At 38.9% G+C, this 15,202-nt stretch overlaps 1 protein-coding gene across 5 annotated transcripts in view; it reads left to right on the top strand.

The window, feature by feature from the left end:
- The window catches only part of CCDC91 (coiled-coil domain containing 91), a 315,195-nt gene that overhangs the window by 243,496 nt on the left and 56,497 nt on the right, over positions 1-15,202 (top strand). For all 5 annotated transcript variants that reach the window (XM_077825315.1, XM_077825324.1, XM_077825306.1 and 2 more), the window contains one exon: positions 14,206-14,319. In XM_077825315.1, coding sequence (XP_077681441.1) covers positions 14,206-14,319 — 114 coding nt within the window. The remainder of the gene's footprint in view (positions 1-14,205; positions 14,320-15,202) is intronic.

Genomic DNA, 15,202 nt, shown 5'->3' with positions numbered 1-15,202 from the left:
AACACAGTCCTTGCAGGGGGTTCATATTGACACTAATGACACTACATTGTTGGAGATTTCAGAGATAATAGATGACTTCAGGGAAGTCAAAGCATGCAGAAGAGGAGTGTTCAAGCAATCTTCTCTGAGACCCTTCCTGTCCTGCGAGCAAAGGAAAGGCAGAAGCTTCTGGAAGTCAACTGATGGCTATGTAAGGGGTTAGGATATTGTGGAACATTGGTCCATCTTCTATGGGGAAAGAGGGTGGTAGAGTTTGGATGGCGCCTACACCTCAGTAGGAGGGGGACCAATCTCTTCTGGGACAGGCTGCCCAGAGTAATCAGGAGGACATTAAACTAATAACAAAAGGGTGGGCAAAAAGAGGAAAGATCTGAGCACTCATTTGGCATGGAATCAATATGCTGAGAACAAAATGAATCAAGGAAACAAATGACATGAAGAGAAGACGGGAATCCTCAGTAGGAGTAGAGAGGTAATTTTTGTATTATATTTGGCACTGGTGCGATCCCTGTGGAATATTGTGTCCAGTTTTGGTGCCCAAAGTTCAGAAAGGATGCTGATAAATTGGAGATGGGTTAGAGAAAGAGCCAAGAGAGTGAACAAAAGATTAGAAAACCTGCCTTAAGGATAAGGGGTGACTTAATTCAGCCTATAAGTACCTACATGGGAAACAAATATTTGATAATGGGATCCTCAGTCTAGCAGAGAAAGGTATAACATGATCCAGCGGCTGGAAGTTGAAGCTAGACAAATTCAGACTGGCAATAAGGTATACATTTTGAACAGTGATGGTAATTAACCAGTGGAACAGTTTATCAAGGGTTCTGGTGGATTCTTCTTCACTGGCAATTTTTAAATCAAGATTGGATGTTTTTCTAAAATATACGCAGCAGAAATTATCTTGAAGAAATTCTATGGGCTGTATTATACAGGAGTCAGGCTAGATGATCACAATGGTACTTTTTGGCCTTGGAATCTAGGAATTCTGCCATAAATTATTGATTTATTTTAGGTGTTCAGATAAGATGACAATGAAAACCATAGAAATGCTGATAAGTAAATAATTAAAGATAAATATTGATGGCATAATCACACTTCCAAACTTAGTTGCCAAGAGTTAGGGACCTAAATCTATATGTAGGTACCAAGTAACCTGATGAATAGATAACTATCCCTACTCAGGTACCTAAATACAATTTTGGGTGCTGAACTTTTGGCAACCAGATTTTAAAATTTGACCTAAGTTGTCATATAAAATGTAGTAGTGGGGGAGTGATTCTTAGATTACTTTTAGTGATTAATTTGTCCTTTAGCTATGTAGATAATAAATAAACTTGTAATGTTTGGTGTGTGGTGGAGGGGTATGGGTGTGGGGAGGTGTTATACAGCACTAGAGGTTTACTGTACAGAAAGCTTGGAATAGCAGTAGAAAAATACAAAGAAAAAAAGTGGGAAAGAAACAGGACATATTTGAAAAAATATTAAGTTTAACTTTCTTCCAGAAACTTTATATTGCATATGATTAACAAGTGAGTCTTAGGAGTCCATAAGTATGTTGATGGGCATATTGCATTTATCTGATGTTCTCTGAATGATGACTGCATAAGAAAGAAAAGTGTGACCTTACTGGGTCAGAAGAGATGCCTGTCACTAGATGTCCTAAATATAAAGGGAAGGCTAACCACCTTTAAATTCCTCCTGGCCAGAGGAAAAACCCTTTCACCTGTAAGGGGTTAAGAAGCTAAAGATAACCTCGCTGGCACCTGACCAAAATGACCAATGAGGAGAACAAGATACTTTCAAAGCTGGAGGGGGGGAAAACAAAGGGTTCTTTCTGTCTGTGTGTTGCTTTTGCCAGGACCAGAGCAGGAATGCAGGTCAGAACTCCTGTAAAGGGTTAATAAGCAATCTAGTTAGATATGCGTTAGATTCTGTTTTGTTTAAATGGCTGATAAAAGAAGTTGTGCTGAATGGAATGTATATTCCTGTTTTTGTGTCTTTTTGTAACTTAAGTTTTTGCCTAGAGGGATTCTCTGTTTTGAATCTGATTACCCTTTAAGGTATTTACCATCCTGATTTTACAGAGGTGATTCTTTTACTTTTTCTTTAATTAATTTTTTTCTTTTAAGAACCTGATTGCTTTTTCCTTGTTTTTAAGATCCAAGGGTTTGGGTCTGTGTTCACCTATGCAAATTGGTGAGGATTTTTATCAAGCCTTCCCCAGGAAAGGGGGTGTAGGGCTTGGGGGGATTTTGGGGGGAAAGATGTTTCCAAGTGGGCTCTTCCCCTGTTATATTTTGTTAGACGCTTGGTGGTGGCAGCAATAAAGTCCAGGGACAAAAGGTAAAACAGTTTGTACCTTGGGGAAGTTTTAACCTAAGCTGGTAAAAATAAGCTTAGGGAGTTTTTCATGCAGGTCCCCACATCTGTACCCTAGAGTTCCGAGTGGGGAAGGAACCTTGACACTAGATAAGTTTATTTTTGCTGTAGTGGCAAAGTCATGGAAAAGTAGTACTCCATTGCATACAGGCTTTAACCCTGTCTGATCTTGGAAGCACTTTGTAGTAGTTTACCACCACAGATACTATAATTTGATTACTTTTTTTGAATAACCACAAACATTACAGTCAGTGGTTGCATTTTTTTTTTTTAAAGAGAAAATTTACTATTGCCATCTGATCCTTTCAGGGAAACAAAAATTTTCCTGTGAAGTTGCAAAGTATGGTATGGTTTGTTTTTCATTTTAGATTATTAGCCAGAATGTTCTAGTCAATAAAATATAGTATGTTTTGCCTTCTGTCCTCTGTGTGTGTGTATTCATTTGTAATTTACTTATCCAGAATTCTCCTTATTTCTGTTTGAAAATGGCTTAATGCTTCACTGGAATTGGGTTTGTCAATCTTAGCCTTTTAAATGATGTCGAGTGAGTGTGTTCTGAGATCGTAATGATCAGATCAGAAATTTTCAGTAGCACTTCCCTATAAATGGGGCTACCTGCTGTTCATGGCTGAGTCTTTTTTCCCCCCTCAGCTGATATCCCTGATGATGACTGTAAGGAGAAATTGCTCCTCTCAGATGCAACCTGTGGCTCATTTCTTCCTCAGACTTTGTTTGCCTTGTCAATTTTCTTGAATAATAATTTTATTATTTTTATTACAGCAATACCTGGGGCCTCAGCAGAACTAGGTCCCTGTTTAACTAGACACAGAAGAGGGGACAGTTCTTACAGCAGTGAGCTCACAATCTAATTTAGGACTAAGTCTAATAGAGAGTATAATGAACATTAGCAAGGGGTAAAGAGGGAGATGTGGGAGGGAGATAAGAGCATGTTCTGACATAAGACATACACGCAGCTAAAGTTTGATTGATTTTTATACACAAGGATATAAACACCTTAATATCACAAGTCCCTTCCAGTCTTCATCCAAACCATTATCAATTGGCAATTTACTGTAAAGACTGTGGCTGAAGTTGGTCTTGAAGAGAGGGTAGTATTTTCATGAGTAGTCAAAGGACAATGTTACATGCAGAATGGGCAGTTGACAAGAAGGTGTGAGGATACTTAACATAAGGAAATAGATTCAATATGTGTAACGACCCAGCCACTCTCAGTCTCCATTCAAACCCAAGTTAATGGTATCTAGTTTGCGGATTAATTCAAGCTCAGAAGTTTCTCATTGGAGTCTGTTTCTGAACCTTTTCTGTTGCAAAATTGCCAACCTTAAATCTTTTACTGAGTGGCCAGAGAGGTTGAAGTATTCTCCTACTGGTTTTTGAATGTTATGATTCCTGATGTCAGATTTGTGTCCATTTATTCTTTTGCGTAGACACTGTCCGGTTAGGCCAATGTACATGGCAGAGGGGCATTGCTGGCACATGATGGCATATATCACATTGGTAGATGTGCATGTGAATGAGCCCCTGATGGCATGGCTAATGTGATTAATTCCTATGATGGTGTCACTTGAATAAATATGTGGACAGAGTTGGCATCGGGCTTTGTTGCAAGGATAGGTTCCTGGGTTAGTGTTTTTGTTGTGTGGTATTTGGTTGCTGGAGAGTATTTGCTTCAGGTTGGGGGGCTGTCTGTAAGTGAGGACTGGACTGTCTCCCAACATCTGTGAGAGTGAGGGATCATTTTTCAGGATAGGTTGTAAATTGCTGGAGAGGTTTTAGTTGGGGGCTGAAGGTGACAGCTAGTGGCGTTCTGTTATTTTCTTTGTTGGGCCTGTCCTGTAGTAGGTGACTTCAGGGTACTCTTCTGGCTCTGTCAACCTGTTTTTTTCACTTCAGCAGGTGGGTATTGTAGTTTTAAGAATGCTTGATAGAGATCTTGTAGGTGTTTGTCTCTGTCTGAGGGATTGGAGCAAATGCAGTTGTATCTTAGAGCTTGGCTGTAGACAATGGATCATGTGGTGTGTCCTGGATGGAAGCTAGAGGCATGTAGGTAAGTACAGCAGTCAGTAGGTTTCTGGTATAAGGTGGTGGTTATGTGACCATCGCTTATTAGCACAGTAGTGTCCAGGAAATGGACCGCTTGTGTGGATTGGTCTAGGCTGAGGTTGATGGTGGGGTGGAAATTGTTGAAATCATGGTGGAATTCCTCAAGGGCTTCTTTTCCATGGGTCCAGATGATGAAGATGTCATCAATGTAGAGCAAGTAGAGTAGGAGCGTTAGGGGACAAGAGCTAAGGAAGCGTTGTTCTAAGTCAGCCATAAAAATGTTGGCATACTGTGGGGCCATGCGGGTACCCATAGCAGTGCCGCTGATTTGAAGGTATATTTTGTCCCCAAATGTGAAATAGTTGTGAGTGAGGACAAAGTCACAAAGGTCAGCCACCAGGTTTGCCATGACATTATCAGGGATACTGTTCCTGACGGCTTGTAGTCCATCTTTGTGTGGAATGTTGGTGTAGAGGGCTTCTACATTCATAATGGCCAGGATGGTGTTTTCTGGAAGATCACCGATGGATTATAGTTTCATCAGGAAGTCAGTGGTGTCTCGAAGATAGCTGGGAGTGCTGGTAGCGTAGGGCCTGAGGAGAGAGTCCACATAGCCAGACAATCCTGCTGTTATGGTGTCAATGCCTGAGATGATGGGGCGTCCAGTGTTTCCAGGTTTATGGATCTTGGGTAACAGATAGAATACCCCTGGTCGGGGTTCTAGGCATGTGTCTGCACAGATTTGTTCTTGTGCTTTTTCAGGGAGTTTCTTGAGCAGATGGTGTAGTTTCTTTTGGTAATCCTCAGTGGGATCAGAGGATAATGGCCTGTAGAATGTGGAGTTAGAGAGCTGCCTAGCAACCTCTTGTTCATATTCCAACTTATTCATGATGACGACAGCACCTCCTTTGTCAGCCTTTTTGATTATGATGTCAGAGTTGTTCCTGAGGCTGTGGATGGCATTGTGTTCAGCACGGCTGAGGTTATGGGGCAAGTGATGCTGCTTTTCCACAATTTCAGCCCGTGCACGTCGACGGAAGCAATCTATATAGAAGTCCAGTCTATTGTTTCAACCTTCAGGAGGAGTCTACGCAGAATACTTCTTTTTGTAGTGTTGGTAGGAAGGATTCTGTGGGTTAGTATGTTGTTCAGAGGCACATTGGAAATATTCTTTGAGTCGGAGACATCAAAAGTAGGATTCTAGGTCACCACAGAACTGTATCATGTTCATGGGCCTGGAGGGACAAAAGGAGAGGCCCCGAGATAGGACAGACTCTTCTGCCGGGCTAAGAGTATAGCTGCAAAGATTAACAATATTGTTGGGTGGGTTAAGGGAACTACTGTTGTGGTTCCTTGTGGCATGTAGCAGTTTAGATAGTTTAGTGTCCTTTTTCCTTTGTAGAGAAGCAAAGTTTTGTGTTGTAAATGGCTTGTCTAGTTTTTGTAAAATCTATCCATGAGGAAGTTTGTGTGGAAGGTTGTTTTTTTATGAGAGTATCCAGTTTTGAGAGCTCATTCTTAATCTTTCCCTGTTTGCTGTATAGGATGTTGATCAGGTGGTTTCACAGTTCTTTGAGTGTGTGTGGCACAATCTCTCAGCATAGTCTGTGTGATATGTAGATTGTAATGGATTTTCAATTGAAATGGTAAAAAATCCAGATAGGTAGGTTTACTTCCTTACTGTTGGCACCTCAAAGTGAACCTTATTTTCAGGAAGCATTGTAATTCTCTGATATAAAGGCCTCAACTCCCAATGCCTATCTACTATTTGATTCTTTTCCTGCCCCTGTTACCTAGCATGGCACTTCCATCAAGCAGGACCTCCATAGCAGTGCAAGCTGTCTCATTGAAGCCTATTACTCTGGCATAGATGACCCCTTGCAGCTTGCTGAAGAATGAATGGAGAGATGAAACAGGCTACATCTCTCACCTCTGACAGTACTACAAAACTATCTTCTGACAGCCTAGATTAGGCTACAAGAAGACCCACCTTTTCCAGTGCAAATCATGAGCATGTGGACTACCCAGATGAAATCAGTTATCTCTCTCTCCAAACTGCTAATGACAGTCTTCTGCAGCATAATACTGGTTAGGAAATTGAGTGTGTTCCGGTATCCCTCGTTTGGAGTGTCTCAGAACACTAAATTTAGAGGTGAGATTCTTTAAGTCTAATTGAAAACTATAAATTCAAAATTTTGTGAAGTTAGGGCCATGTTTTAAGGACAGTTCTTTGGACAGTACCTGATACAGTTGGTCTTCTAATAAGAAAGAAAAACTGTAAAACAGGACCATAAATCTGGTAAATGGGACTCACTGAATGAAACCCAGTTAAGAATCAAAGTGCTGCCTGTAAGTCAAGGTACACATAAGTGTGCCAAGGTATCACACTTGATGGCTAGATGACCACACTGTGACATTAGAGTCATGGCAGAGCATGAAGGGTCATGCTGTTTTCATGTCATTAAATATTACCTTGTATAATTAACTCCATCGTAGTTAAGGTTCTAGCTAGAGTTCCATGAGGAGTCTTATATTAGGTCCCTTTATAATTCTGTAAAGGAGAATGTTTATATTATTACTTTCAGTGTACACAAGTACTTTCATTGGATAACTGGGAGGCAGTTAACAAAACAAGTATAAGTTGTGGATGCTTACAAATTAAACTTTTAAAATTTGTACTCCAGGTCCTCTACCTTAAAAAAAAAAAAAATTGTAAACTTTCATAATGTTAAAATCTATGGCAAAGGCTATTTTAAAAAGCTAAAAAAACACATGTACAAAATTGCTTCTATTATCATTTGGCGTAGCGTTTTGTGTTTTATTAGTGTTTGTGTAGTCCAGTGTGCACATTATTTGAAGTCTGTTTAGAGGCAAAAATAAACTTATGATGAACGGAAATGAATGAAAGACCTGTAGCTTACAAGGTAGAAAGAAGTCTCTTGGAGGAACCAGCCACCTTTGAGTGCTGCAGAACATTGTGAGCCAGTGGGCTCCAGGGTGTCTGTAGAAAACCTAAGCTGTACATTATAAGGTGAGACAGAGGAGCCAGGTATACTAATGACTTCCTAAGACTTACATTTCAGGAGTTGCTAGGACAGCTGAGGACCCTTTGGAATTGAAGAGCTACTAGCTGGCCCTATTTAAAGACACACATACAGATGGAAATTTACAAAAAACTTTAACTTGCTTTTATGTAACTACCATAGAGAATTAGAGGGGGAAAATTCATATTAAAAATAAGGAAACTAAAGCCTTTGAAAGCATGTAAATGAACAGTGGAAAATAATTTGTAATTTTTTTTTTTGTTGGGGAAAATCAGATATGAATATACAAAGCTAGGAAATAATGTTTGTTTTCAGGGCTTTGGAGCTGTGCTCCAGCTCCGCTCCAGCTCCAGGAAAAAACCTGCAGCTCCTCTGCTCCAGCTCTGGGCTCTGCTCCAAAGCCCTGTTTGTTTTACCAGCAGCCCTTTGTGGGGGAAAAATTGAGCAGTGTTCAAAGTCTTGTCAATGCGGAGTAAAACTCCAGCATGGCTATGCTATGGCATTAATTGAGTTATGTACTTAAATCCTCCCCATATAAGTGGGATATTACACCACTTAACTTTGCCAACATTTCTTTCTTTCTTTCTTTCTTATACAAGGTAAAGAAAATTAATACAGTTCTTAATGTTTTTTTCAGTGACAATGCAAAACGGTTCCTCACCCTACTTTTTCTTCTGTTGTGATCATAATTTTACAAAAATAGCTTTTCATAAATACAGTTCTCAGTTGCTTGTGTTAATGTGTGTGAACTCTATAGAAACATGGTAGAATTTCATTGGTCTATGACTTCATCCTTTACTTGTCTAGCTTGCTTTTCAAAGTTTGCAATAACATGGCACCAAGATACTTAAGTTCATTCATGACTGGAGTGTTCTGTACATCCTTTAGTGTTTGCAAACAACTGATCAATGCAACATTTTTTGCATCTTCAGGACAATGCTGCCTTGCCACATCTGTGTTCTAAGGAATTTATTATGGAGTTTGATCAGCTTTCTTTCCATTATAATACCAAACATGGTATTTTGGTCTTTTTCACAAATTAAATTGGCATGTGAATATACTTATGTGAGCAGCATATTTCTATAATGTGTAACTTTCTGCTACATCTGTGGTTAGCCTTGCCAGGGCTCTCTAGTCAAAGAGACCTTTGTCTCAGGGTTTGCTCCCTGGTAAACGAAATTAAAATAGAATAAAATAGTAATCAGCCTTCACAACTAAGATGTTCATATTTCCTGGGCTCCAGAACTGAGAAGATTGTGGAGGTAGGCTCTGTGATTATGAAGTTTTTCTGCTACTTCGGCTATGTGGATAATAAAAATGGCATCATTTTGCAAAGCTTACTTGGTGGTGTTTGATGAGAAGTAACTAATTTGCTTACAAGGAGAGGGGAAAAGAATATCCTATTCAAATCCATGGGAAAACTCCCATTGATGTTTAATAGATCACTATTTGGCCCAAGAACACACAAATTTTTGCTTCATCAATATTTTACATTATGGAAGCGTGCTAGTCCCACTATATTTGAGGATGCGGTATGATCTAATTCTGTTTAATATCTTGTGCTCCTGGAGTCTTAAAATTCCACCTGTCCAACAGGGTGAACTCCATTTAAAAGCACAGAGTTCCCTTAAAAAATATTTCCTGCAGGACAGTTGGAATTTTAGGGCTTTGAGACTCTGTCAGAAAGTGAGAAGTGTGAGATACTGTTCTTAAAGAAAAGATCACTGTATAGCTGAAAAATGTTAATAGCATTACAAAACACTTGCTTAAATTTATAGTCAAACAAAGCAAGCAAATGTTTAGAGGTGGCCATGAATAGAGCTCACAAAAAGCTTTAGAATTGGATTCTCTCTCCTTATATTGATTCTTTTGTCTTCATTCGTATATGAATGACCAGTATGCTTTAAATGAATACATTTTAAGTACTACAATAAAGTGTTCTGTTTTTTTTCTTTTTTGCCTGACAATATTTGGCACACCATTTAGTGGTGTTCCTTTTGGCATTATTTGATTCTAATTTTAGAAACATAATTCTGTACATTTGTGAAAAGGGAAAAAATATTTACATCTTGAATGATTTCCAGAAGAAGGATGGAGTTTTTCTTAACTTTGAATAACTTAGATTGTCAGAACTTTTGGGATATAGATGCAACATTCCAGTATATCACCCATACCATTTCAAAATAGATTTATTTTTCTGGAGGAAAGATCTATTGTTTAGTCTGTAATGAAATAATGGCCATATATCTGATAAAGACAAGAAATAAAGTTATATTTATTTCTCATATGCAATGAAGATGTGTCTTATAACCCACAGGCAAATGGTGGGTTGCTTCAGATTTTTGTTTCTCATAAACAGTTTAGCTGCAATAGCACGTTTACGCTATATTATAAAAAAAATAGGAGTGGTGAAACAATAACTTTAGGCTCTTCAGTGGTTTTCTAGTCTTTCGATTAAAATACAACGTGAGTTTAGCAAATCAATTTAAGAGTCCTAGTGTATCACTTTCAGAATTGGTGGTTTCCCATCATTGTTCCCATCTCCTTGATGCAGAGAAGCACTTAAACACATGTTTAAAGCCCATTCAAGTCAAGATGGGATTTAAGTATGTGCCTCAGAGCTTTCCTCAGTAGAGATGAAGTTAAGCATAAAATAAAAGCTGAAAATACTTTTCTGTATCGGGACCTATTTGAATGGCAGTGCCATGAGTATTTTTCTACGTTGAATGGTATCAGAGATTTTACAGTGGAGAGAGGATTCAGACGAGACATCTCTCCAATACTTAAATCCAATTACAATACTTAATAGAAGAGAAGCAGAGATATCTGAATTGCCCAGTCATCCCTTTAGATGATCCTTCCAGAGCAGGGTTCAGACACACTGACAAGACAGTGTGGGGATATTGTCACTACTACTGTGATACTGTGCCTGTTTTGTGGCTAAATGGAGAACTTTTGTCTCCAGCACACTCAATCTAGCACCTTTCACTATCATTACATTTGTATGAGGTAATAAAAAAGTCTACTACAGATGACTCATTACTGCAGGTGTGTCCAACTCATTTTGTGATGAAGGCAGAATTACATTTCTAATTAGTCTTCAAAATAAGAGGCCTCTGTTTACTGTGGACCTCCCATGTTCAGGGTAAAATATAGCCATGTTCAAGGGTAGAGTATAGCCCTTGTGTAATTATTTTATGTTGTAGTTAGTAAGTTTAAACTGTTGCATTTATCATCACTCAGTGGAAAATGTGTGAATCACCATTAGGACCACCACTGTTTCTGCCCTCATGTTCCTTCTCTCTCAGCCTTTCTCTGCTTGTCTCTCCCAGATTCTCTGCTGCTTGGAGGTATTAATGCAGACCTCTCAGTAATTTAAGATTGCACTTATTTGGTCCTGCCAGCCACAGTAACTGAAACAGTGCTCCAGTGAGTCGGCTGCAAAGGGAAAACAACTAGAATGGTGTGATTCTAGTCGGTTTCCCTTTCAGCCAACTCTATGTGTAAAGAGCTTCTGCACTTGCTGAAACTATAAACACAGAATATAGTTAGTTTTCCTTTGAATCTAGCTCTTTGTACATAGAGCCAACCAAAAAGGGAAACTGTCATTGATCTTAGGATCCTCCGAGTCAGTTTCCCTGAGTAGATGGCATGCTGAAATGTGTCTGTAGCTACAAATGAAGCCTAATTGCAAGGCAATCTTAAATTGATTTGAGAGCCAGGTGAATACATCCATTGTGACATGAATCCAGAAACCATGGATAACTTCATCTGAAAAATAATTAGTTACCTATTTGTGATTCTTTTCTGATAGAAGTGACAAATGTGTTCTTTACTTCTAGATTATTTTTGCTTGTGCAAGCAAATTGCACAATGCATATTGAATCTGTGTTGAATGGGTGCCATGAATGCTCTGACTTTGTCATTCATGATCAGAGTAGGAATGGCAAGAGAAGTAACAGAAAATAATTTGTAACTTTTTAGTCTGAAAAACTAATTGGTTTGCTCCTCAGGTTTATATTTTAAAATAACAAATTTCTCAGATTATTTTAGAAGTTACTTTAAAATGCTTATATAGAAAGCATTACTGTAGCTACTTCAACAGCCTTGGGAAGTCCCCACAAAACTAAATATTATCCTAACGTTTTTTGCATCCATGCTCTCAGCAACACTAAGTGATTGTGATTCTCTACCAAAATCAAGCACTGCCCCTTGCTATGCATTATCCAGTAACCTAAAATAAATGGGCACTATGAAGCTGTGTCTCAGGATACATTTTTTTTCATATTTTTTCTTCTCCCATAAGATTATTTTAAATAATTCACTGTTCTATTTGCTAGCAGAATTTCAAGGCAAATACATTTCAACAGAGCAGCTAAAGGGACAATGTCCATATGGCAGTTAATATGAAATTGAGTTCACAGAATGAGGTAATTTCAAGGTCTCAAAATAACATTAATAGGTAGATACAGAAATGACTTCTCAGCTTCCACTTAGAACTTCCGCACTTGTACCTTTACATTTGTCTTCAAATGCACTGCATGGATTATAATGGGGAAAATTTTCAAAGGAAGTAGCAGCAGTTAGGTGCCTAACTCCCATTGACTTTCACTCTGTTGTGTCTGTGTCCATGTGCAGAGAGAGAGACCAGCCAAGATTTTCAAAAATAGATGCATAAAAGGCTCCTAAATTCATATTTAGGCACCTAATTAAGTGGTCTGTTTTTCAAAATTGCAGGCACTTGCATTTCTCTTTGTCTTCATTGGGAGCTTCAGGGTGCTTAGCAGATTTGAAAATCCAGACTTTTATTTAGGTGCTTCATGGGAGATGTAATCTGGCCGGGAAGGCTAGCCCATAGAAGAGAATGAAGGAATAAGGCACCCAAACTACAGCTCTCATTAGGTACTATAGTGGCATTTCTGAATCAAAATTTTTGGTTTTCAACCCAAAAATTTTGGTGTGGGGGGTTTTTTGTTTGTTTTTACTTGGGGAGGGTGAAAGTGGGGGAGTAGTTTGGGGGTTTTTTTCTTCTTTCGAAAAAGCCAAAATTTTCCAGAGGAAAAGCAATATTTTCAACCAGCTCTCGTTAGTACACTCATTTTTGTATTCTCTTTTTAAGGGATGTCCTGTAAGAAGTTTGTGACATAGTTTGCTCCTTACATTACTGGGCTCTCTTTAGAATAAAATACAAAATATAGGGTCATATTCACCAAGACTGTTCTTAGGGATCAAGTTGCACCTTCCTGTTCCAACTAGCTCCCTTGCGCTGAAGTAGAAATTCACAGGAGCACAGGTGGTATTTCTGTTGCCCTTTGCTTTTGGGTTTTTGCCAGGAAGGACATAGGAGAGGATATCTTTAATTCATGTAGAGAGTCCTGTGTCTCTCTCTTCCGAGACCTCCTTTTCACAGAGTACACTACCCAGTTTTTGAGCTGTGATGACATGTAAAGCTGCTTCTGACCAATGCACACTCCTCAAGGTGGACTTCTGTCTTCAAGGGCCCTGTACCAGGCCTTACACTGCTTGAAGCTGGCTTAAAATCTGCCTGAACCTAGTTCATAATTTTTTATAACACGCTTGTGTTCAGTGGATAATATACTGTGAGTTTATCTGTAGCTTTGTCTGGCCAGTTGCTTAACAAATGCACAGTACTAGATATTAAGTTTGTTCTAAATCCTAAAACATAGTTCAGCATTACATCTAGTGAACGTTATTGTATAGTTTGGTAATTAGGTCAAAAAGTGCAAATCCAAAATTACTCTTTTGCTAGCATTTCTTTCTTCTCCATATACAAGCTACTGTACAGTACATCCTTGTGCTCCAGAACTCCTGTCCAACTGAGTTTCACTGTTAGAAATTTTATGGTTGGCTCCATTGGGTTGGGATGCAGCCTGTGTGTTTTGAGTGGAGAGAGAGAAAACTTGAGCTAATGTACTGCTGCCTAAGTCTGTAACCTGTACACAGAAGATGTATTAGAAAGGAAAGATGTGTTTGAAAAGGCTGTCCATGGCTTTATCCACAGTAGTATATTTGCAGTGGTGTATCAGAATTGATCCGGAGTCATACAATTTTCCCCCAAGCCCAACTTCAGTTCTATTTCTTCTTCCTTTGCAATCTCCTGGAATACTCTAGGACACCACAGGTCTTGGAAACTAGTTCCTGATTTTGGGGCTTATACACATGATTGTGTCGGAACATCCCTAGTTCTAAATTCTGGGTCCCAGACTTCAGCCCAAGCCCAGATATCTCCACTGCATTTTTATAGCCTTGCAGCCTGAGCCCCACAAGCCTGAGTCAGCTGACATGGGCCAGCTGAAGGTGTTTAACTGCAATGTAGCCATACCCTAATTGACCTCAGTAGGAAGTAGTGTACTCCTACCTGTTGTTGAAATTTAATGCTTGAAAATTGCTTCATTATACTTTCCTTTTGCTGACAGGTGAGAAACTTACTTCTACAAATGCAGCTTTAGATTAGTTCTAGCTCTCTCCTTTGTATAATGTAGGGATTAGAATATTGAAGGTATTGGTAGACATATGTATAGATATTTATAGTGGAGATAACTCTGATTGTAGGAAGAGTGCAGTCAGCTAACAAATTCTTTGGGAGAAAGAATGGGATGAATTCTGAGAGACTTTTCCCTATGCCCCTAAAATACTTGAAATATAGAAATGTACATGTATACAATTTACAGTTATCAGGTTTACTTTTCTGTTACAGGAAGTTGTTAAGGCAGCAATAATGGAAGAACAAAAACGAAGTGAAAAGGCTGTGGAAGAAGCTGTGAAAAAAACAAGAGAGGAACTGATGGAATATATCAAAGAACAGAAGAGGGTAAGTGTCACTCTTGCATAATAGTGGCTGAAAGTTTAAATTCATGTGGCTAGAACTATATTAAATTTATTAAGCATGAAAATCAGTTTTAAATTATAATGTTCTCAGTTCAATTTTTATACCTTTGATTTTGCACATCTACTGTGGATAATTTGTCTGGCATAATACTGTATCCAATTATGCACATCTGCAAAATTTCCAAAAGGTGTAGCATATTCAATTTTATCTCTATACATAAAATTATTGTTTTGCAGACTGTGTATGCAACACACTCCATAACTGTTGAGTTACTTATTCTCTTGTGTGCACACTAATACGTGTTAGGTATTATGTTCACGTTGTCAGACACCATTCTGAAAAGGTATTTTCATCTTGTTCAGAAAGTTGATGTACCAAGACTGCAAACATTTAAAGGCCTGCTCCTATTGAAGTCAGTGGGAGTTTGCCATTGATTTCAATAGGAGCAAAATTAGGACCCAACTGGACAGAAGTCCATTCTAGAATGGTATATACTCGATTCACTTCCGCGGGAGGCAAATATTTGCACTACCACTCTCCCCCATGGGTACCAGTTAGGAAAGACAGTTTTGAGTTGTGGTGGTGGCTCAGAGGAACCATGCCAGCAGAAGCTACCTGTTGGATGTCCAGAGACAATGTGTCCTCTGGCCACACCTCCTTCCACTCAGCACAGTCCACTTCTAGGGTTTTGCTTGATATCTGCAAGCCATTTGGGGACCTAGCATAATCTGAGGCTCCACCTGAATCAAACCCTGTAATTTTAGAGCTCTGAAAATATAAATATAACATTGTGCTTGAACATAACTGGTAACAAAGTCATGTTGTCTTGTGAAAGAGAGCATGTGTTTGGTCTCTTACTTCCCTG

Source organism: Eretmochelys imbricata, chromosome 1, assembly GCF_965152235.1.
Source record: "Eretmochelys imbricata isolate rEreImb1 chromosome 1, rEreImb1.hap1, whole genome shotgun sequence".
NCBI lineage: Eukaryota > Metazoa > Chordata > Testudines > Cheloniidae > Eretmochelys > Eretmochelys imbricata.
The sequence above is the reverse complement of the archived record's forward strand: the minus strand, read 5'-3'. Positions and strand labels throughout refer to the sequence as shown.